General features: G+C 45.5%; 1 protein-coding gene across 1 annotated transcript in view; it reads left to right on the top strand.

Moving 5' to 3' along the window:
* Positions 1-1,438: 1,438 nt before the first annotated feature.
* The window catches only part of FAM120A (family with sequence similarity 120 member A), a 134,076-nt gene continuing 111,432 nt past the window's right edge, over positions 1,439-24,082 (top strand). The window contains exon 1 of the mRNA XM_082265481.1: positions 1,439-2,049. Within this exon, the coding sequence (XP_082121607.1) occupies positions 1,576-2,049 (474 nt within the window). The 5' untranslated portion in view covers positions 1,439-1,575. The remainder of the gene's footprint in view (positions 2,050-24,082) is intronic.

Consider the following 24,082-nt stretch of genomic DNA (forward strand, 5'->3'; position numbering starts at 1 on the left):
TGGGGTGTAGTATAGGTGGATGGGGTGTAATACACAGAGATGGGGTGTAATATAGATGGATGGAGGTGTAATACACAGAGATGGGGTGTAATACACAGGGATGGGGTGTAGGATGGGGTGTAATATAGATGGATGGAGGTGTAATACACAGGGATGGGGTGTAATATAGATGTATAGAGGTGTAATACACAGAGAAGGGGTATAATATAGATGTATGGAGGTGTAATATAGATGGTTTGGTTGTAGTATAGGCGGATGGGGTGTAGTATAGATGGATGGAGGTGTAATACACAGAGATGGGGTGTAGTATAGATGTATAGAGGTGTAATACACAGGGATGGGGTGTAATATAGATATATAGAGGTGTAATACACAGGGATGGGGTGTAATATAGATGTATAGAGGTGTAATATAGATGGATTGGGTGTAGTATTGATGGATGGAGGTGCAATACACAGGGATGGGGTGTAGTATAGATGGATGGAGGTGTAATACACAGGGATGGGGTGTAATATAGATGTATAGAGGTGTAATACACAGGGATGGGGTGTAATATAGATGTATGGGGGTGTAATACACAGGGATGGGGTGTAATATAGATGTATAGAGGTGTAATACACAGGGATGGGGTGTAATATAGATATATAGAGGTGTAATATAAATGGATTGGGTGTAGTATAGGCGGATGGGGTGTAGTATAGATGGATGGAGGTGTAATACACAGGGATGGGGTGTAATATAGATGTATGGGGTGTAATACACAGGGATGGGGTGTAATATAGATATATAGAGGTGTAATATAGATGGATTGGGTGTAGTATAGGCGGATGGGGTGTAGTATAGATGGATGGAGGTGTAATACACAGGGATGGAGGTGTAATACACAGGGATGGGGTGTAGTATAGGTGGATGGGGTGTAATACACAGAGATGGGGTGTAATATAGATGGATGGAGGTGTAATACACAGAGATGGGGTGTTATACACAGGGATGGGGTGTAGGATGGGGTGTAATATAGAGGTGTAATACACAGGGATGGGGTGTAATATAGAGGTGTAATACACAGGGATGGGGTGTAGTATAGGCGGATGGGGTGTAATATAGATGTATAGAGGTGTAATACACAGAGATGGGGTGTAGTATAGATGGATGGAGGTGTAATACACAGAGATGGGGTGTAGTATAGACGGATGGGGTGTACTATAGGCTTATGGGGTGTAATACACAGGGATAGGGTTTAGTATAGGCGGATGGGGTGTAGTATAGATGTATAGAGGTGTAATACACAGAGATGGTCTGTATACAGGGATCATGTACTCTGGGATAGGAGTGTACTACTCTGGGATAGGATTGTCTTTTCCCAGGCCGGCTGCCATGTCAGGGAGTGTTCGCTTTGAGCTCCGCCCGTTCCGGTTTCCGGTGGCCCCAGCAGTCTCTCCCGCACACCTCCCCGGACATGGCTCTGTGATACAGCACATGGCGGCCGCGGCCATGCAGAGCCCCCCCACACCATCCAACACCCCCCCGCTCCTCCTCCTCTAGACACCGAAGTCGGCCCCTCTCCCTCCCGCCGCCATGGGGGTGCACGGCTTCCAGGACTACATCGAGAAGCGCTGCCCGGGCGCGGTGGTCCCGGTGGAGCTGCAGAAATTGGCCCGGGGCAGTCTGGTGGGGGGCGGCCGGCAGAGACCCCCCCAGACTCCCCTCCGACTGCTCATCGACGCCGACAACTGCCTGCATCGGCTGTACGGCGGCTTCTACACCGACTGGGTGAGCGGCGGCCAATGGAACCACATGCTGGGCTACCTGGCCGCCCTGGCCAAGGCCTGCTACGCCGGCAACATCGAGCTCTTCGTCTTCTTCAACGGCGCCCTGGACAAGGCCCGGCTCCATGAGTGGGTGAAGAGGCAGAGCAACGAGCGGCAGACCGGCCAGCAGATCATCAGCCACATCCAGAACAAGGGCACCCCGCCCCCCAAAGTCTGGTTCCTGCCCCCCATCTGTATGGCCCACTGCATCCGCCTGGCCCTGGTCCGCTTCCACATCAAGGTGAGCACCCCCCCCATAATAATACGGCCTGTCACTCTGACAGAGCTTCTCTATGGAAGATAGGCCTCATATCCATGACAAGGGGGGGCTCATACACACCCATAATGTGACACCACCACCTGTCAGAGCTCCTCCTAGTGTTCTATAGGAGATCGGCACCAGATCCCTGTCGGGGGGGGGGGGGGGACATTTCCTGATTAAATCTGACACCCCCATTGTCAGAGTAATAGGCATCAGACTCATGATTGGGGGGGGGGCACACTGAATTATATGTGACATCCATGGAGCTTCCTAGTACTAGGTACTGTGTAGGAGGTAGGCCTCAGCTCCATGACGGGGGGGCGCTCATACTCCAATATAGATCACCCCCCCACTGTCAGAGCAATAGGCCTCAGACCTGCAAGGGGGGGGGGGGCGCTCTCACCCTGAGATGTATAGATGACACCCCGATTATGGAGCTTTCTACTGGGCTAGTCTGTAGGAGATAGGCCGGAGGTTCATGAGAAGGGGGGCAGCTCATACCAGGACATAATATAACCCCCCCCACCCCCAAATCTGCTGTCAGAGCCCCTCCTAGGACCTAGCTGCTGTGCACAAGGGGGGTTATTCCCTGATGTGACACCCCCACTGTCAGAGGATCCTTCTAGTACTGGGCTGTGTAAACAAGACTCAGATCCATGACTGGGGGGGGGGGGGTGATTTCCATATATGATATGTGACACCCCCCACTGTCAGAGGATCCTTCTAGTACTGGGCTGTGTAAAACAAGACTCAGATCCATGAGTGTGGGGGGGGGGGGGTGATTTCCATATATGATCAGACCCCCCCCCCCCCACTGTCAGAGGATCCTTCTAGTACTGGGCTGTGTAAAACAAGACTCAGATCCATGAGTGTGGGGGGGGGGGGTGATTTCCATATATGATCAGACCCCCCCCCCCCCCCCCCCCCCCTGTCAGAGGATCCTTCTAGTACTGGGCTGTGTAAAACAAGACTCAGATCCATGAGTGTGGGGGGGGTGATTTCCATATATGATCAGACCCCCCCCCCCCCCCCCACTGTCAGAGGATCCTTCTAGTACTGGGCTGTGTAAAACAAGACTCAGATCCATGACTGGGGGGGGGGGGGGTGATTTCCATATATAATCAGACACCCCCACTCTGTCAGAGGATCCTTCTAGTACCGTTCTGCTGTGTAGGAGATAGGTCTCAGCATCATGACGGGGGGGGGGGGGGGGGACCTTACACCTTGATGTGTGACACCATCAGGGGAGCTTCCTAGTACTGGATTGCTTTGTAGGAGGCCTCCATACAGTAATGGGAGGGGCTTATACCGTGACAGAAGATCCTCCCATTACTGGATTGATGTGTAGAAGATTGACCTTTGCTTCATGACAAGAGGGGGGCTCATACCCTGCTATGGTATGTGACACCTGTATTGAGGAGGAAGCAGGCCTCCGCTCCATGATAGGGGAGTACTGGGCAAATTCCACATTGGGACACCTCCTCCTTAGTACTGTCCTTTTTAGTAATTAGGCCTTAGTGCCAGGACACGGGGTGCTCAGTACCCTTTACATTGTATGACACCCTGGCAGAGCACCCCCAGTACTGTGTTGTCATGTAGAAGATAGGGCTCAGCACCCAGCCATTGTATGTGACCCCCGTCTAGTATCCTCCTAGTTCTGGGCCCTCTGCAGAAAGGTATTTTCCATGATGGGGGGTGCTCAACAGCCAGCCATAGAATGTGACTTCCTTCATAGTATCCTAGTTCTGGGCTCCCTGAAGAAAATTCCTTGCCGTCAAAGAGGGTTCTCAGTACCCCATCATCGTGTATGACCCCCATCATAGTATCCTAGTTCTGGTGCCTCTGTGGAAGTTAGTGACAGGGGGTTCTCAGTATCTAGCCATAGTATGTGACCCCCTTCATAGTATTCTCCTAGTTCTGGGCCCTCTGTAGAAGAAAGTTCCTTGCCGTTACAGGGGGTTCTCAGTACCCCGTTATAATATATGACCCCCATCATAGTACTCAAGTTCTGGGGGGGCTTCTGTAAAAGATTGTTCCTTTATGTGAAGGGGGGTTCTCAGTACCCAGCCATAATATGTGACCCCCTGTCATAGTATCCTCCTAATTTTGGGCACCGTGTGGAAGATGGTTCCTCCCTGTGACAGCACCACGCTCGATACCCAGCTATATTATGTGACCCCCCCATCTTGTATCCTGCTACTTCTGGGCCCTCTGTAGAATATATATTCTGACAGGGGGTGCTTAGCACTCAGCCATGGTATGTTACCCCCCCTGTCATAGTATCCTAGTTCTGGGACCCCTGTAGAAGATAGTTCCTCCCTGTGACAGCACCACGCTCAATACCCCGGTATATTATGTGACCCCCCCCCCCCCCATCTAGTATCCTATTACTTCTGGGCCCTCTGTAGAATATAGTTCCTGACGGGTGCTTGGCACTCAGCCATAATATGTGACCCCCTGTCATAGTATCCTCCTAATTTTGGGCACCCTGTGGAAGATGGTTCCTCCCTGTGACAGCACCACGCTCGATACCCAGGTATATTATGTGACACCCCCCCCCCATCTAGTAGCCTGCTACTTCTGGGCCCTCTGTAGAAGATAGTTCCTTTCCGTGACAGGGGGTGCTTGGCACTCAGCCATGGTATGTTACCCCCCCTGTCATAGTATCCTAGTTCTGACCCCTGTAGAAGATAGTTCCTCGCTGTGACAGCACCATGCTCAGTACCCTCCTAAGGGCTTATTCACACTTGACTAAATTTCGAATGCTTAACAAAAACTCCTATAGCGTTAGACTGAGCTTTAAGATGGGTGTTAAACTGGCGTTTTACAAGTGTTGAGGAGCTAAAAATGCTCCCCAAATGCCCTATGGGGCTCGCTGAAGTCACATGATTTCAAGGCTATACTGGTGTGAACCAGGGCTTACAATTCTTCATAATTATAAAGAAATGGTAATAATTTTCCCTGTCATCTTCCAGGATGGTTTAATGAGTGGCTTCTCCCACCTAGCACAGGAAACACAAATCCGCATTAGTCTAAAAACAGGCGTGAGCCTAAGGTTCGTCAGTATGTGTGTTTCCGCCTGCCACACAGGATCTCTACAGGTTTTTTTTATTTTTCTCTTAGGCCTTAGGCTGCATTCACATGTCAGCTTATAATCGCGGGCAGAACCGCCGCGGTTCCGCCCGCGATTCGGAGATTTATTGCAAATCGCGGGACGCCTAGCGTTGCCCGTTGATTTGCAATAGCCCCCCAAACGCCGAGCGATGTTGCCGCGATTTACGCCCGCCGAATCGCGGCAACATCGCGCAAACAAAATCGCGGGACGCAATACGCTCCAAAGAAGCTCTTGTACTTTTTTGGAGCGTATTGCGTCCCGCGATTATGTTTGCGCGATGTTGCCGCGATTCGGCGGGCGTAAATCGCGGCAACATCGCTCGGCGTTTGGGGGGCTATTGCAAATCAACGGGCAACGCTAGGCGTCCCGCGATTTGCAATAAATCTCCGAATCGCGGGCGGAACCGCGGCGGTTCTGCCCGCGATTATAAGCTGACATGTGAATGCAGCCTTAATGCTAGGTGGTAGGGGCCTCCTGTCTGGGGAACTCCCTATATGGGGGCAGTGTCCCTGGGGGGGAGGGGGTTCTTTATTTCACATACTTGTATAGAGCCATCAATTTATGCAGCGCTTAACATATTGTTCATTCACATCGGTCCCTGCCTTCAAGGAGCTTACAATCTAAAGTTCCTAACTCCCATTCATACATACTAGGGCCAATTTAGACAGGAGCCAATTAACCTGCCAACATGTCTTTTGGGGTCTAGGAAGAAACCGGAGTACCCAGAGGAAACCCATGCAGGCACTGGGAGAACATGCAAACTCCAGGCAGGTAGTGTCATGGTTGGGATTTGAACCAGTGACCCTTTTGCTGCTAGGTGAAAGTGCTAACCACTACACCACTGTGCTGCTTTATTGGCCTCAGGCTCTCCCGTGCCCTGTGGTGCTATGGTGGGGATTTTGGGGATCCCCTCTTTCCATTTCTTTATTGTCCATAGGGGGGCCACAGTGGGAGACTAGCCCTGTCCCTGTAAGGCGCACAGAATCTGCCTACCTGGCACTGGGAGTGTGTTTTCCCTTTCCCCATGCTGGCGGCTGGAGTTTGTAAAAGCTGGGAACGCTGGGCATATGTCGCTTTTGGTCGAGTAATGACATCTGGATGACGTCCAGATGACGGATGAAAACTGTACTAATTAAACGACAATCGGACGTTGTGTTGACGTACGATAAAAATTTTATAGCCTGCACATCCAGTTTTTGTCGTACGAAAATTCGGAATCTGCTGTCGAAAGCACCATACTAATCAGAAAATCAGCAGATCGTCTTCGGACAAAATTTTCCTTCCGATTTTCGTATCGTGTGTGCGGGCCTTTACTCTATTCAAAATGAAAGAAAGTTTTGCCCATAGTTCTACTTTAAGGACACTGCTTAGCCTATGTTTCCTTACTCTAAAAAGTGTCACATGACACTAAAAATAGGTACCGGTAACTGATATCGGCGAGTCCTTGAGAAAATATCAGTATTCGTACTTAGTCTTAAACAGGTATCGGTGCATCCCTAGTGGGTATCTCCCCTGCACCACAGAGTGCATTTACATTTACCATAGTGCATTTACAAAAAAAAAACGGTTCTATCCATTTTTTTCATACATTGTAATCCCTTGGCAGCCTATTCAAAAATAAATAGACTGCCCTAAAGTGGATGAAACTCCACTTATAGCACTTTGGGTTTTTGCTATAACATGGAAGTATGCACGGTATATTCATACATTATGGCAGACTTGTCTTCAGCAGCCATGGTGTCTTCCTCTGGTCTCTGCATCCTTGGCCATGTTGTTTGGCTGGGCAGGGTTGCTGAAACTCCTGTTCGTACACATTGGAGTTAATTCATTCCGAAACGTGTCAGATACCAGGATCATACACTCACCTGTACTTGTGTGGCTCCATGTCCATTTAGAAAAATCATTGCTGGCTGGCAGGCAGGTGAGAAACTTTTTTATTTTTTGCAGAAGAGCCACACAGACTTGACTGCCAGCAGTATATTTTAAATAGTTTAGTTCTGCTTTGCACAGCAGACAACACAGCACTCATTAACATGCAGTTATCCACATACCACAGCAGTGTGAATGAACTCTGACCCCTATTCTGTCTGTGTATACGCTTACTACTGGGCTGCCCTCGCTCTGTAGAAATTAGGCCTCAGTGCCATAACCTGCCGGTGCCCAGAACTCTTCCTTATTATATGCCACCCTACTGTCGGGAGTACCCTCCCAATGCTAGGCCTCGGTGCCATAACCTGCCGGTGCCCAGAACTCTTCCTTATTATATGGCACCCTACTGTTGGGAGTACCCTCCCAATGCTAGGCCTCTGTGCCATAACCTGCCGGTGCCCAGAACTCTTCCTTATTATATGGCACCCTACTGTCGGAGTACCCTCCCAATGCTAGGCCTCAGTGCCATAACCTGCCGGTGCCCAGAACTCTTCCTTATTATATGGCACCCTACTGTCGGGAGTACCCTCCCAATTCTAGGCCTCAGTGGCATAACCTGCCGGTGCCCAGAACTCTTCCTTATTATATGGCACCCTACTGTCGGGAGTACCCTCCCAATGCTAGGCCTCGGTGCCATAACCTGCCGGTGCCCAGAACTCTTCCTTATTATATGGCACCCTACTGTCGGAGTACCCTCCCAATGCTAGGCCTCAGTGCCATAACCTGCCGGTGCCCAGAACTCTTCCTTATTATATGGCACCCTACTGTCGGAGTACCCTCCCAATGCTAGGCCTCAGTGCCATAACCTGCCGGTGCCCAGAACTCTTCCTTATTATATGGCACCCTACTGTCAGAGTACCCTCCCAATGCTAGCCTGCAGTGGTTCTGTAGTGATTAGGCCTCAGTGCTATGACTGGCATGTGCCCAGCACCCACCTACATTAACACCCCCGCTGTCTGGATACTCTGAGCCTCAATACCAGGACGGGGGATTGCTCGATTCCGTCCTTATTGGCACCTTCTCTGTCGTAGTGTCCTTCCAATGCTGTGATATTCTGTAGGCGTTTGGCAGCTGTTTGTCAGATACTGAGGCCATGCACCCTACCATACTATGTGACACCACTACTGTCATGGTACTATCCTAAAACAGATCTACAGGGGCTTTGTAGGAACATCACACCTAAAAGATGCAAGTAGGAGCAGATCACTAGGCGTCAGCATGTGACAGGAAGGTTCCACTATGACAGTCCCATCTTCTGTGTAAATGTATACTGTACTACTAGAGATCTGCAAGAGACCACAGAATCTTGCACAGGCAGGCGTTCAACACCTCCACAGTCAGAGTGCTCTAATAATTGTCCACTGCTAGTGTCATTGATAGACAGGTACAGACTCTACTACGTTAAGTTGAAATCGAGACGCATCAGACATTTTTCCAATCTTTTATTGTCCAATTTTGGTGAGCCTGTGTGAATTTTAGCCTCAGTTTCCTGTTCTCAGCTGACAGGAGTGGCACCAGATGTGGTCATCTTCTGCTGTAGCTTATCTGCTTCAAGGTTTGATGTGTTGGTATGGAGATGGTATTCTGCAAACCTTGGTTGCAGCAAGTGGTTATTTGAGTTACCGTTGCCTTTCTATCATCTCAAACCAGTCTGCCCATTCTACTCTGAGCTCTTACATCAACAAGGCATTTTTGTCAACACAACTACCGCTCAATGGATATTTTCTCTTTTGGACCATTCTGTGGCACACAAGTCCCTACGATTTACAAAATCCCAGTAGATCAGCAGTTTTTGAAATACTCAGACCAGCTCTTCTGGCACCAACAACCATGCCTCGTTCAAAGTCGCCTTTCTTCCCCTTTCTTCCCCATTCTGATTCTCGGGTTGAACTTCAGCAAGTTGTCTTCACCACATCTAGATGCCTAAATGCATTGAGTTGCTGCCATGTGATTGGCTGATTAGCAATTTGCGTTACCAACCAATTGAACAGGTTTACCTAATAAAGTGGCCGGTGAGTGTATTTTAAAGCGCATTGGGGGAATTCATAAAAGGTGTCCTAGGCGCCCTTTAGAAGTTGAGGTTTGGGGGGGCCACAGCTCCAAAATAGCTGATGATTGCGCCCCATTCATGTGCCTGATGATGTCCAGCACTGAAGTCAGAAATCTCCTTCCTCAGTTCATTACCTCTCCTGCCACTGTGATCGCACATAGCGGTGGGCGGATCCAAAGCCACTATTCAGTCCAATAGCAGGATTCAAATTGCCCCCTGCTGTTCACTGTCAGGCCACAAGCAAGGTAAACTTGACAGGAAACTAGTCTTTAAGTTCCACTTTAGGCTCCACCCACCTAATGACTCGTGTCCTTTCCCAAATATATGCATTGCCTTATTTGGGTAATGACATGGTTATCTCCGCACCATTTGTTTAGCTTGCTGGGGATTCTCCTGGTTGACCTCTGAAGGGGGCCGAGGATACAGCACTGTGCAGGAAGCGGTCACATAATTTACCGCTTTCCAGTACAGGCACACCTTACACTGAGCACTGGCGTGTCTGTGTACACCAGCTCAGACCTGATCTTCATTACTGCAACTTTCCTGAATACTGGTGGACCAGTGCTGGTATACACGATCCAAATATTGGCCGGGTCAGCAGGAATCGGCTGACATTCAGACAGTGTGTGCAGAAGCCTGTCCAAGGACTAGATCTGGTCACTGTGACATGCTAGAAAACCAGCAGCTGATCAGCGCTGGCAGTAAATGGCTGTGAGTGCTGATCAGCGTGTTGGGATTGGGGGGGGGGGCCCCCCCGGGGGGCCCCAGATTAGTCCCCCCTGTGAAAGCACAATACCACAGCGGGTGGGTTCCCAATAAAAATTATTTTCTCATAGATCACAAATAAAATCCTTTAGAGTCGGTTCACACTAATCCGACTCAAAGTCGCACCGACTTAGGGCGACTTCATTCCTGCTGACCCGGCCAATATTTGGATCGTGCAGCGCGACTTCAGCGTGGTTTGCAACGACTTCTCCTAATAGATGTCAATGCAAGTCGCTCCGACTTTGCCAAAAAAATAGTGCAGGAACCTTTTTCTAAGTCGGAGCGACTTGAGTCGCTATGATTAGAACAGTTCCATTGCACAGCATTTCAAAGCTACTTGTCAGGCGACCAAGTCGCCTGACAAGTCGGATTAGTGTGAACCGGCACTTAACCAGGAATGGTATCACGTAAAAAAACAAATACAAAAATTCACCACCCTCAACATATGGTTAAAACCCTCCCACAGATCTTCTGTATCATGCAGTATGACCGGTGTAAGTGAAGGAGGGCAGCCGACTCCTCTGACGCGTTTTGCCTTTCTGGCTTCCTCAGGGGTACTTAGTAAAGAGGGTTCAAGTGGGTGACTATAAAGATAAACGAGAAAGAAACCATACTAATACAATGTAAACTATATAATGGATTTCATACTTGACTTTACACATTGTAATCACTTACATAGCTGAATATAATCTCAGAGGGAATTATGGACATCCACTTCAGAGGGTCAGGTGGTCTCCCAATGTTCCCAGGTGTGGGGTGGTGTGTGTCCAAACTCAAAACTGGAAACCCGCCCAAAGGTGGGTATCCGATCTAACCAGGGAAGGGAAAGGGAGACACTTGGCCCAATCTAGCACAAATGACCTCTATTCCAATAGTGCTATATGGAAGCATATACAGAGGGGAAATAAGAAACACAAAGGGGAAGAAAAATCAGTATACCCTTAAAGAGGAAGTAAAGTTAAAAAAAAAAAACGAGAAAAAAAAGCCCTGTAAAGAGAAAGGCATAATGAGCTAGTATGCATCGCATACTAGCTCATTATGTAGTACTTACCTTAAAACGAAGCCCCCGCCGTGCCGCCACCTCAGCGACAGGACGGCGACATGTCCTGCCGTCCCGCTTCCGGGTTCGCGTCCTCCGGCCATCTGATTGGCCGGAGGCGCGATTACATCACTCCCGCGCATGCGCGCGGGAGCCGCCGTTCACGGCACTGAGCTCTGAAGGAACGGCACGGGTGGCCGCTCCCTCAGAGCGCCTGCGCCGATGACGTCATCGGCAGTTTGCGCTCTAAATATCTCCTAAACGGTGCAAGTTTGGGAGATATTTATAGCACCTATAGGTAAGCCTTAATATAGGCTTACCTATAGGTAAAAGTTATACAAGAGGGTTTACAACCTCTTTCAAGCAAAAATATGCAATTCTCCATTCTACTCCTATAAAACAGAGCCTTCATGGGCATACCTTACTCCCAGAGTTTGGGGCCACAAGCAAGAAAAACAGGGCCTATAACGTCCTATTCTAACAATATACTTATTCCCAACAGGTATCCCCACTTTCCGTCCATATCCAGTATTTCATTACCCTTTAATCCTTCAGCCTGTCCCTGACAACACAGCACGGGTTCCCTCCTGGATCCCCAATGATGGCTTCCTGTCTGTTGGATCTATTAATAAAGGGTGATTGGCGCCAAAACCGCCCCTATTCTCCACCCCCTATCAATTGCCATCTCTAATGTGTGTCAGAGAACGTTAAATGGGGAAGATGCTATAGTGCAAGCGCTGTAAGAGCGGAACACACGGCCACCACCCTCCATCCTCCCACTGTGTCATCCACCTCCTCCATCACTACGGCAATGGTCAGGGGAGTCAGGAGGGGATGGAAAACAGAGCCGCCACGTCCCACCACAAGTCCACGCCGGGGCCCCCATATGCAGGGCAAGTATCCCGCAATGACAGCCTTCCAATTACACAGGGAAATCAGGCCTAAATCATTCTCCCATGTAGAGGGCATCAACCCACCATCTTGTGGCCAAGCATAAGATGACAAATCAGCCATAAAAAACATCCATATGTCTGGCAGTTTATGCTCCCATGGACACCTAATAGGCCGTAAACAATAGACAACTCATATGTTTCAACACAGGTAATAAATAAGATATACTTAATGATGGAACACCATATCCATCATATATAGGTTTATATTCAACCATTATAATTATAAGTGTCCATTAGAGATGACAGGGATCCCTATGTAAGTAATTATGTGCATTCATCTTTGTTGCACCATACAATCACCGATCATTTAATGCCCTACACACAGGTCGAGACTTGCATCTTCCATATAAGACACCCCCAGGCAGGATAGGTTGCCCCCACCAGGGCGGATCACCCAAGTCATATTTTATGAATTGTGTATTTTGAATTTTTCTGAATGAAGAAGTCAGCACCTTGAAAGTCCCATTATCTTTTATTTTTTGTGTTCAATACACAGTAAAAGTTGGTGCGTTTTGCGCTCCGACTAGCTCGTACTCATAACCTCATGCAAACCATGTTGTATCGACTGTAGTGCGTTTCTGCAAACTACAAAGCGCACTAACAACCCTATATGCGAACGACGGAGTTAATGTGTTCTGGGTATTTTGCTTGCTTCTAACTTTGACACCCCCCCCCCCCCCATGCACAAGTTCTAATACAGTACTGCTGTATCTTCTATAGATCTGACCTCGGCATATGAAGTGTGTAACCATTTGTGTACACTTCAGGAGTTTGTAAAGGGCTTTTGGGAATTCTTTGGAACACTGACGTAGTTTGAGTGTATTCCTTCCTACAGGGCAGTGTAATCCAGTTCTTTTTACATCCTGGATGTCTTATGTTGCATTGTTTGCTGCTATTTAATGTAACCTATTCATGTGACACTCATTTTGTAGGGAAGTAGATGTACGTTGTAAGCTCGTACGATGTACAGTACGGTTTAAATGAGGTTCTTCAAGAACAACTAATAAAATGCTGACAGGTACTGCAATATTGCATCTGAAATGTGGCCAATTGTGTTTCCTAAACATGCCTAAAGGCATGTGTTTCTTGTAGGTGTGTTTTGATTGCTGCCTTTCTGTTGTAGGACCTAAAACAGTATTCAACCCGTTTTTTATTCTTTTTTTCCCCTCACTTTTCACCTGGTGATCTGGACGGTAACACACCTCCTGTATTAGTGTCTCCCCTATGGATGAATGGGCACAGGGGGCACCTTGGGCAGAAGCATTGTCAGTCTTGGGGGAGGGGAGTGTTACATGTACTAGCATTCATAGAACAACTAACAAATGGCGCTTTTCCACTGCATGGAACCGAACGGTTCGGCTCGCTTTTGTGCTTTTCCACTGCTGGTACCGCATAGTATGGTGTAGGAACGGTTCGGGAAGGTACAGCGGCGCTTTTCCACTGCATGGAACCGAACGGTACGGCTCTCAAAAACAGTACCTACTCGATTGTGGGTCCAAGAGGTACCATACCCGGCACCATATCCCACAATCCTTTGCATGCAGTCACTACTAGCCACTGATTGGTCAGAGAATCCCACCCACTTAACTTTAGTACTACTTTAGTGGAAAAGCAAACCGTACAGAACCGTTCCAACACCGTACCATGCGGTACCAGCAGTGGAAAAGCAAGCAGGGCCGAGTAGAGCCGAGCCGGTACTTGCAGTGGAAAAGTGCCAAAGTTGAAGCCAAACTCCAGCTAAGGCCCCTTTTACACGGACAGATCGTTCGGGTCCGCCTGCCAGTTTTTTAGGCATATACGTTTGGACCATCCATTGCTCTCTATGGAGCTGCGGGTGTCAACGGACATGTCTGACACCCGCTGACATATGATCCGATCGCATCCACCAAAGACAGCCAGATAGGGGATCCACTCCCCATCTCTCTTGCGGATCGGATGACCATCGGGTGTAAACGGACAGTAGAGCTGCATAATTCTGGATAAAATGAATCACAATTTTTTTGCTTAGATTAAAGATCCAGATTCTGGGCACAACATCATCTTTTACATTGTACAAAAAAATTGGGCTAACTTTATGGTTTCGTTTTTTTCGAAGTTCATTAAAGTGTATTTTTTCACAAGAAACTGCGTTTTAAAGACTTCTGTGCAAATACAGTGTGACATAAAAGATTGCAACTATCGCCACTTTATTCTCTAGGGTCTCTGCTAAAAAAAAATAAATATATATATATATATATATATATATATACACATTTATAAATAAATATTTGTATGAATCAAGGACATGCTGTTTTAAGATCGTGAGGGGGGGGGGGGGATGAATTGAGATCACAATTTATTTTTTATTGATTAATCATGCAGCTCTAACGGAGGACAGGCCATTTGTTTACATCCGACTTCCCATCGAGGACAACATGCTGTGTCTGTGGCCACTCTGCATAAGCGGAGTGGTCATGGACAAGCCATCTGCCCGCTCAGCGGAAGGATTCCCTGACTCCTAGCCGGGTCTCATCCCATTCACTTTATTGAGATGGCTGGTGATGCGGCAAGGAGGTGAGGGACGTGGCTGCAGCAGATGAGTGGATGCCCGCTAACAGGCGCTGCCATGATGGATCTGAAATTACAGTTGTTCTCTAAATGTAAGGACTAATTCTTGCTGGTAGTTCCTGTGAAATTGTGTGAATGCATCAAGGCAGCGCATGTTATCTCAGCTTGCAGAGCTTGGATTCGTTGAATGAGTTTTCCAAAAATGTAAATATTGCAGAATATACAGCCTTATACTACATAACAAAGCTCCATTTCATGCTGAATAAACTAAATTATTAATGTATCTTGAATAGAAAACTATGTTTAGGTAGATTTTTTTTTTTTTACTCCAAAAGCATTTTATTAAATAAAAAAAATTATATATATATATATATATATATATATATATATATATATATATATATATATTAATTTTTTTTTTTTTTCCCAGCATTGATTTTTATCCACCCTGGCAACTAGTCTGTTTTTTAATTTACTATTGTGATGTGTGGGTAATGTCACACATTTTTGCCCTTTGCACACAGTCCTTTTTTTTTTGCTAAATTTGCAGTCAGTCACATCTGTCATCCTGTCTCATTTCATTGCTGCTTACATTGCTGGCCCTTTTGGAATGAAGGTAAAACCTGTCCACCTGTCCCTGGATTTGCCAGTACAACCTGGCAAGATATGATAGGAACTGCATGCTATTACTGTTCTCTATCAAAGTCCACACCCAGTTTGCAAAGAGAAGTCCCAGCTAAAGAATGCGTTCTCCTGCTTCCCACAATGCAGTTGGGGGCCTCTACTACCAGTTCCATTAAATGTGATAAGGAAGAATTATGCTAAAGCAGTGCAAAGGTGCAATAATAAAGGGTTGTAGAAATTATTGAATATATCAACAAATCAATCAACATAAAACGTGTCCATATGATTCCTTCACATAAACACTGAACTAACATGTAAAAATCAGCTTAATCGCATCAATTGATAAATCAAAAGTGCAAGCTGCTAGTCCATTAAAGTGATTCCAAGTGAATAAACAGTCTCTAAAGTGCCAAAATAAGTGCAGCTGCCACAATGGATCATTCAGGTGCTCACGATCCCACCACCAGTGATGGATGGCCTCTCACCTTATTGGGGATGCACTGAAATGAAAATTCTGGGCCGAAACCGAAAATGCAGGATGCCCTTGGCCGAAAACCGAAAATTGACTTTTTCCCCCCAAATAATTTTAAAATAGATAGAACAGGGGCATACACCAAAAACAGGCAGGCGTGCACTTGTAGCTGCCACCCTGCCGCAGTATAGTGGTTAATTTAATTACCAATGGTATTAGTATTATGCAGCATGAGGGGGTTAATGTATTGTCACTGATGAATTAGTGACCGACCAGTGGCAGTTAATTAACCCCTTTGTGCTGCATTAGTGCAACCAGTATCAGTGTTAATTAACACTGGTTGCACTAATGCAGCACAAAGGGGTTAATTAACTGCCACTGGTCAGTCACTAATTAATCAGTGACCAGCAGTGGCAATACATTAACCCCCTCATGCTGCATAATACTAATACCATTGGTAAGCTCGCCCTCGATTTTTAAGCACCATAGTAAAGTCAAATGTTCAATGCAAACCGATCATTAACAAATCTCTCCAGAAACTCTGCAAATAAAACTAAAATACACAGGGACTTTAGATCACAGTTCTTGTAATTTTTTTTTTTGTTTTTTTTTACATGCCGGAATATGATCAAAAAAAAAAAAGATTAATACAGTACACTTCAATAAATCTTTTAATTGCTAAAGCCCTGTTTTAAAAATCACATCACACTAAACCAATACAGATGATGAACAGAATTACAAGGAACTTCAGTTTAGCTTCTTTTTACCACATGCTTTGCATGACACGTTTTATGAAATAGGGCTTCATTGGGGGCAGTTTGTTAGACATTAGTTGTATGAGCAGATGCCATACACCACCTCACCCCTAAGCCCCCGTTCACATTAGGTTGCTCCGACTCCGGGGGCGACCTGTGAAGTCGCGTGCAGCGTGACTTGCATGGACTTCACATAATGGAAGTCAATGAAAGTTGCCTCCAGGTTGCCTCGAAGTAGTACAGGACCCATTTTCTAAGTCGGAGCCACTTGTGTCGCTCCTATTCGAACGGCTCCTGTACTACACAGTGGGAGCGGGAGGACCGCGACTTGTCAGGCTGACAAGTCGTGGCAGTGTGAATGGACTCTAATGCCTCGTACACACGCATCGATAGTTGGCCATGAATTTTCGGCCAACGTCCGATCGGCTGATTGTCGGCTTGTTAGTATGATGCTTCCGACAACCGACTGCGACTTCTCGGCCGAACAAAATCTGGTGTGCATGCTATAAAATTTTTGTTGGCCGTCAACAGAACGGCCGATTTTCCGTCAGTCAGTACAGATTTCGGCAGACAAAAATCAGATGAGCAAGACTGGGCATGCTCAGAGAAGAAAAAACACACGGAAAGTAAACCAGCACATGACATCACTTCTGCAGTTGGTTGTTGTTGGCCGACAAAATTCGTGTGCAGTCTAGAGCACATTTCAACCAACACAACAACACTGGACAAAACACGGCCGATCTGTCGGCCAACAATCGTTGCGTGTGTACGAGGCTTAAGTGCTTAAAGCTGAACTCCAGGAAAGAAATTTGCTCAATTTCTCATCAACACAGATAAGTTTTGATATGGGAATCCCACCTTCCGGGCCACTGTCTTCTCCCGGCGGGGTGGGGCGGGGGAGGGGGAAGCTGCCCCGTTGGGAGAATACCATCATTATCGCTAGCGGCTATAGCAGATTCCAGCAGGCTGGTTGTACCCAAGTTGATCTATAAACTTGGTACATTAATCCTGCCGATTAACGGCTCAAATCTCAGCCAATTCCTGCTGAACCAGCCAAGATTTGAAGCCATGTATGGCTGGTCTAAGTAAAATATACATGCCATTAAAAGCTTGAGACAAAAGCCCGATACACACAGGCCGAATGTCAGGAGACAACGGCTGGTTCAACAAAAAATGGGAAAACCAGCAGCCGACAGACTCCTGATCAGCGCTGTCAGCCAATGACAGAGAGCGTTGATCAGAGTGTTCTGACGGGGGGTGTCCCCCTGTCAGAACACCATAGCTCAGTGGGGGAGATCGTTGAACTAACCTCGCATGGTTAGAACCCATGGGGCTGCATAAAAAACACGAATAGTGTGTACACGGCTTTAGAATGACATGCAATTTACCTTTCAAAGAAGTCACAGGACTCCATTGTACAATTCACAAAGTCTTTATCTGCTTTTCTTATCAAAAGAATGGTATGGTGTTTGTCCAGGCATTATTCAGGTCTGGCCATAGATCAAATTTTAGCCAGTTAAGAAGGGACTGGCCAAATTCTCATTTGAGAGGAGTTAGGCTAGTGATCAGCACTTTTGAACAATAATATTGTAAAATTTGTGTTTGATCAGCCAATTGATGGCAGCGCTGATGAGTGTATTCTGACAACAGTCCCTGTTGTCAGAAAACAATAGCACAGTGGGGAGAATTCCTTCATCCGACTCGAATGTGTGGGTGGGGGAATCCATTGGGTTCTTTTTTGCTTAGCTGGCTGATAAAAATAAAAAAAAAAATTATCAACTATGGCCAACTTTAGTCGTTACTTCTGGAATAAGTTGCTGGCTCAGAGAGGTCGTGTAAATCCCGGGGTCTGTAGAGTTCTTGGCTGTGGCCACCTGTGTCTGCCACACTTTACTTGCTTTGAAGTTAGTGCTACAGTGATCTCTTCTGGGAAGAAGAGACTGGTTAAATGTTTAAAAATGCATCTGCAGAAGACTGAGGACTTCATCGCAGTCTAGCAAAGAGTCTGGGATGGCTTTGTAATATTTAACGGTACAGGTTTTTAATATTTAGTGGTGCAGGTTTTAAAATAAAATTATTCTAGTTCTGTTCATATATTGGGATGTCAGGAATTCATGTAGCCTTGGAAATTTCTGAAAGGTTCAATTTAATGACCCATTAGGCTAAGCTAGATAAAAGCAAAAAAGTGCCTAAGTGCAGTAAGACTGTGTATTTTAATTAGAGATCGACCAATTATCGGCATGGCCGATATGCACTTTCCCCGCTATATCGGAATCAAGGCCGATATTTCAGAAAGCCTGCAGCTAGAGGCATCACCCCGGTACTGGCGTCCATAGTCGATGGTCGGCTGTCTTGTAATGACAACCGATGCAGCTGAGAAGCCGTTCGGCTGTCTTTACAAGGAGCTGGAGGGGACGTACGCTGCCTTCCAGGCTCGCCCGGGTCTCCCGTCCCACCGGGAGACCCGGGCAACCAGCCTGCACGGCCGCCGAAGACCCGATCAAAGCCACATTCGGCTCTGATCGGGTCTCCATGCAAAAACCCGGATGTGATGTCATGAGTCACATCACTTCCAGGTACTGGCGCCAGATTCAAAAAAATTACATTCAAAACAGCCAAACTTGGGGTTTTGAATGTGAAAAACAAAAATTAAACCCGCGCTACACAACGTGAAAATTTAAATAAGAATGAATGCAATATGGGCAGCTGCTGCAGACACTAAGAAAGTCTTAGGAAAATATGATGAAAACGAAATTATGCAGCGCTAGCTCAAATAAAGTGTTAAGTGCTGTGATATAAATACAATAATCAAACTTTATAAAGTGCACACTGTATGATCAAATGTAAAAAAGTGCTAAGTGCTTATAAATATCTGAGCAGTAACAAATAAATATATATAATAGTGCACAATAAACAAATAGGTGGTTAGAAATAGTCCAAATAAATATTCAGTGCTTGAAAAGAGTCCTTATAGTGATCCAATTAAGGTGCCAAATAATTAAGGTGCTTGCAGAGTGATATGGTGCCCCTTAAGGTTCCCCACTCACCAGATTGCAGATAATCATAGACCTTCAAAATTATTGCACATTGCCCGGGATCTTTACAGGACCAGAACTTCTCCTATGTAGCCTTGGAACTTTTTGGGTCAGCTTCCGCTTCCACCACCGTCGTCTTCCCTTCCTTCTTCTCCACCACCCTCCTCCAACCAAAGGCACCTTTGACGGTGGTGGAAGCGGAAGCTGACCCAAAAAGTTCCAAGGCTACATAGAAGTTCTGGTCCTGTAAAGATCCCGGGCAATGTGCAATAATTTTGAAGGTCTATGATTATCTGCAATCTGGTGAGTGGGGAACCTTAAGGGGCACCATATCACTCTGCAAGCACCTTAATTATTTGGCACCTTGGCACCTTAATTGGATCACTATAAGGACTCTTTTCAAGCACTGAATATTTATTTGGACTATTTCTAACCACCTATTTGTTTATTGTGCACTATTATATATATTTATTTGTTACTGCTCAGATATTTATAAGCACTTAGCACTTTTTTACATTTGATCATACAGTGTGCACTTTATAAAGTTTGATTATTGTATTTATATCACAGCACTTAACACTTTATTTGAGCTAGCGCTGCATAATTTCGTTTTCATCACATTGGGGTTTTGAATGCTTTTAAGTGCAGAGGAGGGGTTTGGCGTCTTTTAGACCCCCAGATCCCACCACAAGAGTACCTGTCAAATTAAAAAAAAAAAAAAAGTTTTAAATGTACGAAAATATCGGCCGATACTGACATGCAGTTGGCAAAATATCGGTACAGAGAACGGTCGATCACTAATTTTAATAAACCCCACAAAGGGGCTACTTAAAATAGATAAAAAACAGGCACGTCAATGAGTGTAGATCCGGAATGCCAGTTGCAGCGGGCTGCGGGAGCTGCTGGTACTGCCAGGTGGAATGGGACAGGAGTCCCCTAATGGAGTAGAAAGCCGGCCAAAGTCCTTCCTGGAGCAGGTGGAGCGCAGTGTGGAACACAGCCAGGAAAAGGATGACGTGGGCAGGGCTCAGGCCCAGAATACAACAGGTTTCGGAGCATGCACTGTACCACATAGGGGCATGCGTGCTTCCTTTTCAAGCCTATATATATATATATATATATATATATATATATATATATATAATAGTGTGTGTGTATGTATGTATGTACCCAGAGTCTGCTAAACTCCACCAAGAAGCCTGGTGCCTTGGACATTTTTAGACTTCTACCTTAGAACTACATTTCTTGCATATTGGGTATTTTGACCAAGCTTCTGCGCCTATAACCTCCTTTTCTTGTTTGTATTAAGCTAGATACTCTTTCCATCATATCTATCCATCTCTATCCATTCCATGATAAAAGCCCTCCTATAATTTCCTATTGCTTTATACTACTTTTACATACATTTATGAATTGCACTCGTATTGTGGCACCATAAATATTTATCACTTTGTACTTTGAACACCTGTACAGTATATCTCCATTATAAAGGGATAGTAGGCCTGCCAGTCTAACAGTAAGGCCTTGTATACACGGCTGTTGCTATCAAGCATTGGCTTCTACATTGACGTGTCTTTGAACAGAATGGGCTGCATTTGACCTGTTTTGCCTGCGATGGAAACACCTCTCCATTAGGTTGTGCTGCATCTAGAGAAACGTAATGCAAAGCAGCTCACAGTCATCCATACCCTTCCACTGAGAGAAATAGAAATCTGCTGACCTGCATTTGTTGTGCTCTTCAAATTAGGGTGGTTCAAATACCGAGTATTTGCATGAGTACTCGTGCAAATGCTCTAATACCCAGCAAACTGATACCTTTGCGCTGAGATTTGGGCTCAAATCGCACTGCAAGGAATTGCATGTGGTTTGAACAGGAACACAGTGCCATTCATGTTCAAATCGCATGCAGTTTCCCGCAATGTTCCTGTGTGAATCCAGGCTTAAGTCGGAATAACCAGCCTGGATTCACACTTTGGAGAAGTATCACACTGCATTCCTGTTCTAATTGCATGCAAATCTTTGCAGTGTGATTGGGTTCATTTGTTCTGTATGGTCTCAAATCGCACCGCAAAGGTGGTACTTACGGTATCGGCAAGTACTTGACCGTAAGAATTGGTACTCGCTAATAAAAATCTGGTATCGATGCAGCCCTACTTTTAAATGCAGATAAACAATGCTCATGTGCACAAACCTTATACCGGGAACTTTCACCCTCACAGTATGGCACTTATCCCGCCAGACGTTCTCCATATTGTACTTTGCTTCCATGAAAATGTCACTTCTAAGCAGTGACCTCTCACTATGACACACTGATATAACTGCAGATACGATAAACTGGTTGCATTTCAAGATAAGTTCAGACTATGACCGATTAGATTTCAGATCTGTTAAAATGTAAGTTCTATCAATGTCTTGTTTGTTTTTATGGCTCTGTGTCTTTTACACCACCCATTTCTTGTGTAGGTTTTTTTTTTTTTCTTTGCGTTTCTAGCATAGATAGGAAGTGAAGGAAAATATCCCTTGTGGTGTCACCGCTAAAAAAAAAAACATGGCAGATGTCTTCAAAATAACTTTTGCTGGAGTTATGCTTTTTGGATTTAAGATGTTTACAGGCTAGACTGAAATTAGTGTTGAATGGAGAAAATACTTAGTGCTTAAAGTGATGCTAAATTCTCGTTTTTTTTATTTTGTTTAAAAATAACAAACCTGTTATACTTACCTGCTTTGTGCAGTACTTTTGCAAAGAGCAGCCCAGATCCTCCTCTTCTCAGGTCCCTCGCCGGCGCTCGTGGCCCCTCCCTCCACCCGAGTGCCCCCACAGCAAGCAGCTTGCCATGGGGGCACCCAAGCCGAGCTGCTGCTCTGTGTGTTCATTCAGACATGGAGCCGTGGCTCGGCACCACCCCCTCTCTATCCCCTCATTGGCTCACTGGCTTTGACAGCAGTGGAGTCAAGGGAGAGACTTATGGACGCATAGAGCAGCCGCTTGGTAGCAAGCAAGTGCCATCTACTGTCTTTTAAGTAGGTATAATATTGCCAGCCTTTTCTGCTGTTGTCAGTAGACAGAGTTTCTCTAGTCACAACAAGTCAGCACACATCAGCATGAGAGCAGGTTACTGTAAGATATTGGTAAATACCGATTTTGGTTTGGTTTTATTTATTGATTTGGTTTTATTGATCCCATTTTCAGAGCCATCTCGGATATCTTGCGTTCTAACTTTCAGAGAGATAGAGCGTTTAACAGATGACATTTGACTATAAATAGCGGGTAAAATAAGTATTGAACACGTCACCATTTTTCTAGGTAACTTTCTAAAGCTGCTAGTAACATGTCAAAATCCTTTGCTGGTACAATATATAATATAGATATAGAGAAACTCGTTGCATGCGTTGCTCAGGTGTGATTTTGGCCCATTCTTCCACACAAACAATATTCAAATCTTGAAAGTTCCGTGGGTCTCTTTTTTTAAAACTCTGATCTTTAGTTCTTTCCATAGATTTTCTATTGTATTTAAGTCAGGTGATTGGTTAGGCCATTCTGGCAGCTTTATTTCTGAGAGTTTCCTTGGCTTTGTGTTTGGTATCATTGTCTTGCTAAAATGTCCACCCTCATTTCATCTTCATCATCCTGTTAGATGGCAGCAGATTTTATCAAGACTGTTTTGGTTTTTCCATTCATCCTTCCTTCAATGACCTAAGGTTTGCCATATGCTGAAAAACAGCCCTACACCATGATGTTCCCACCTCAAAACTTCACTGTTGATATGCAGTATTTTTGGGGGTATGTGCTGTGCCAACTGACCTCCAAACATGGTGTGTATTATGGCATCCTAAGAGTTAAATTTTGGTCTCATTTGACCAGACTATATACTCTCAATATTTCACAGGCTTGTCTAAATGTTGTGCAGCAAACTTTAAACAAGCTTCAACGTGTTTTTTTCTTCAGTAATGGAGTCTTCGTGGTGAGCGAGTATATAGGCCTTGGCGGTTGAGTAAATTTTCTTCTTTGAAACAATTGTACCGGCTAATTCCAGGTCTTTCTGAAGCTCTCCAAAAGTAGTCATTGGCTCTTGGACAACTCTTCTGATTCTTTTCACTCCTCTGTCTGAAATCTTGTAAGAAGCACCTGGCATGGTCTGTTTATGATGAAACAATGTTCTTTCCACTTCGGATTATGGCCCCAACAGTGCTCACTGGAACATTCAAACGTTTAGAAATCCTTCTGTAACCAATGCCATCAGTTTGTTTTACAACAATAGGGTTACAAAGGCATTGAGAGAGATCTTTGCTTTCACCCATCATGAGAGGTTTGTGTGACATCCTGGTAATGAGACACATTTTAATAGGCCATCAGTTGAGACTGAACCAGCTGATATTAATTTACACTGACAAGGGCAGGATTGCTTGCTAATTACTGATAGCTTTCAGCAGGTGCCTTGGCTTTCCATGCCTTTTTGCCCTTCTCTCTCTTCATGTGTTCAATACCTTTCCCTGTGTCATTCCATTTTATTACATATAACTTAATTTCTGAGCTTCAAGTATATATGGATGGATTGCATGGGTTCCTAATGACGTGGCGAATATTTTATGTCAATAGCACCTTTAGAAATCAATTTACCTAGAAAAATGGTGACTGGTTCAATACTTATTTCACCTGCTGGATACTGTTTGTGTGTGTTGTGATTATAATTGCAGATTATACCAGCTCAAAGGCAGATAAAGGGTTAA

Source organism: Pelophylax lessonae (genome assembly GCF_965119305.1).
Source record: "Pelophylax lessonae genome assembly, chromosome: 8".
NCBI lineage: Eukaryota > Metazoa > Chordata > Amphibia > Anura > Ranidae > Pelophylax > Pelophylax lessonae.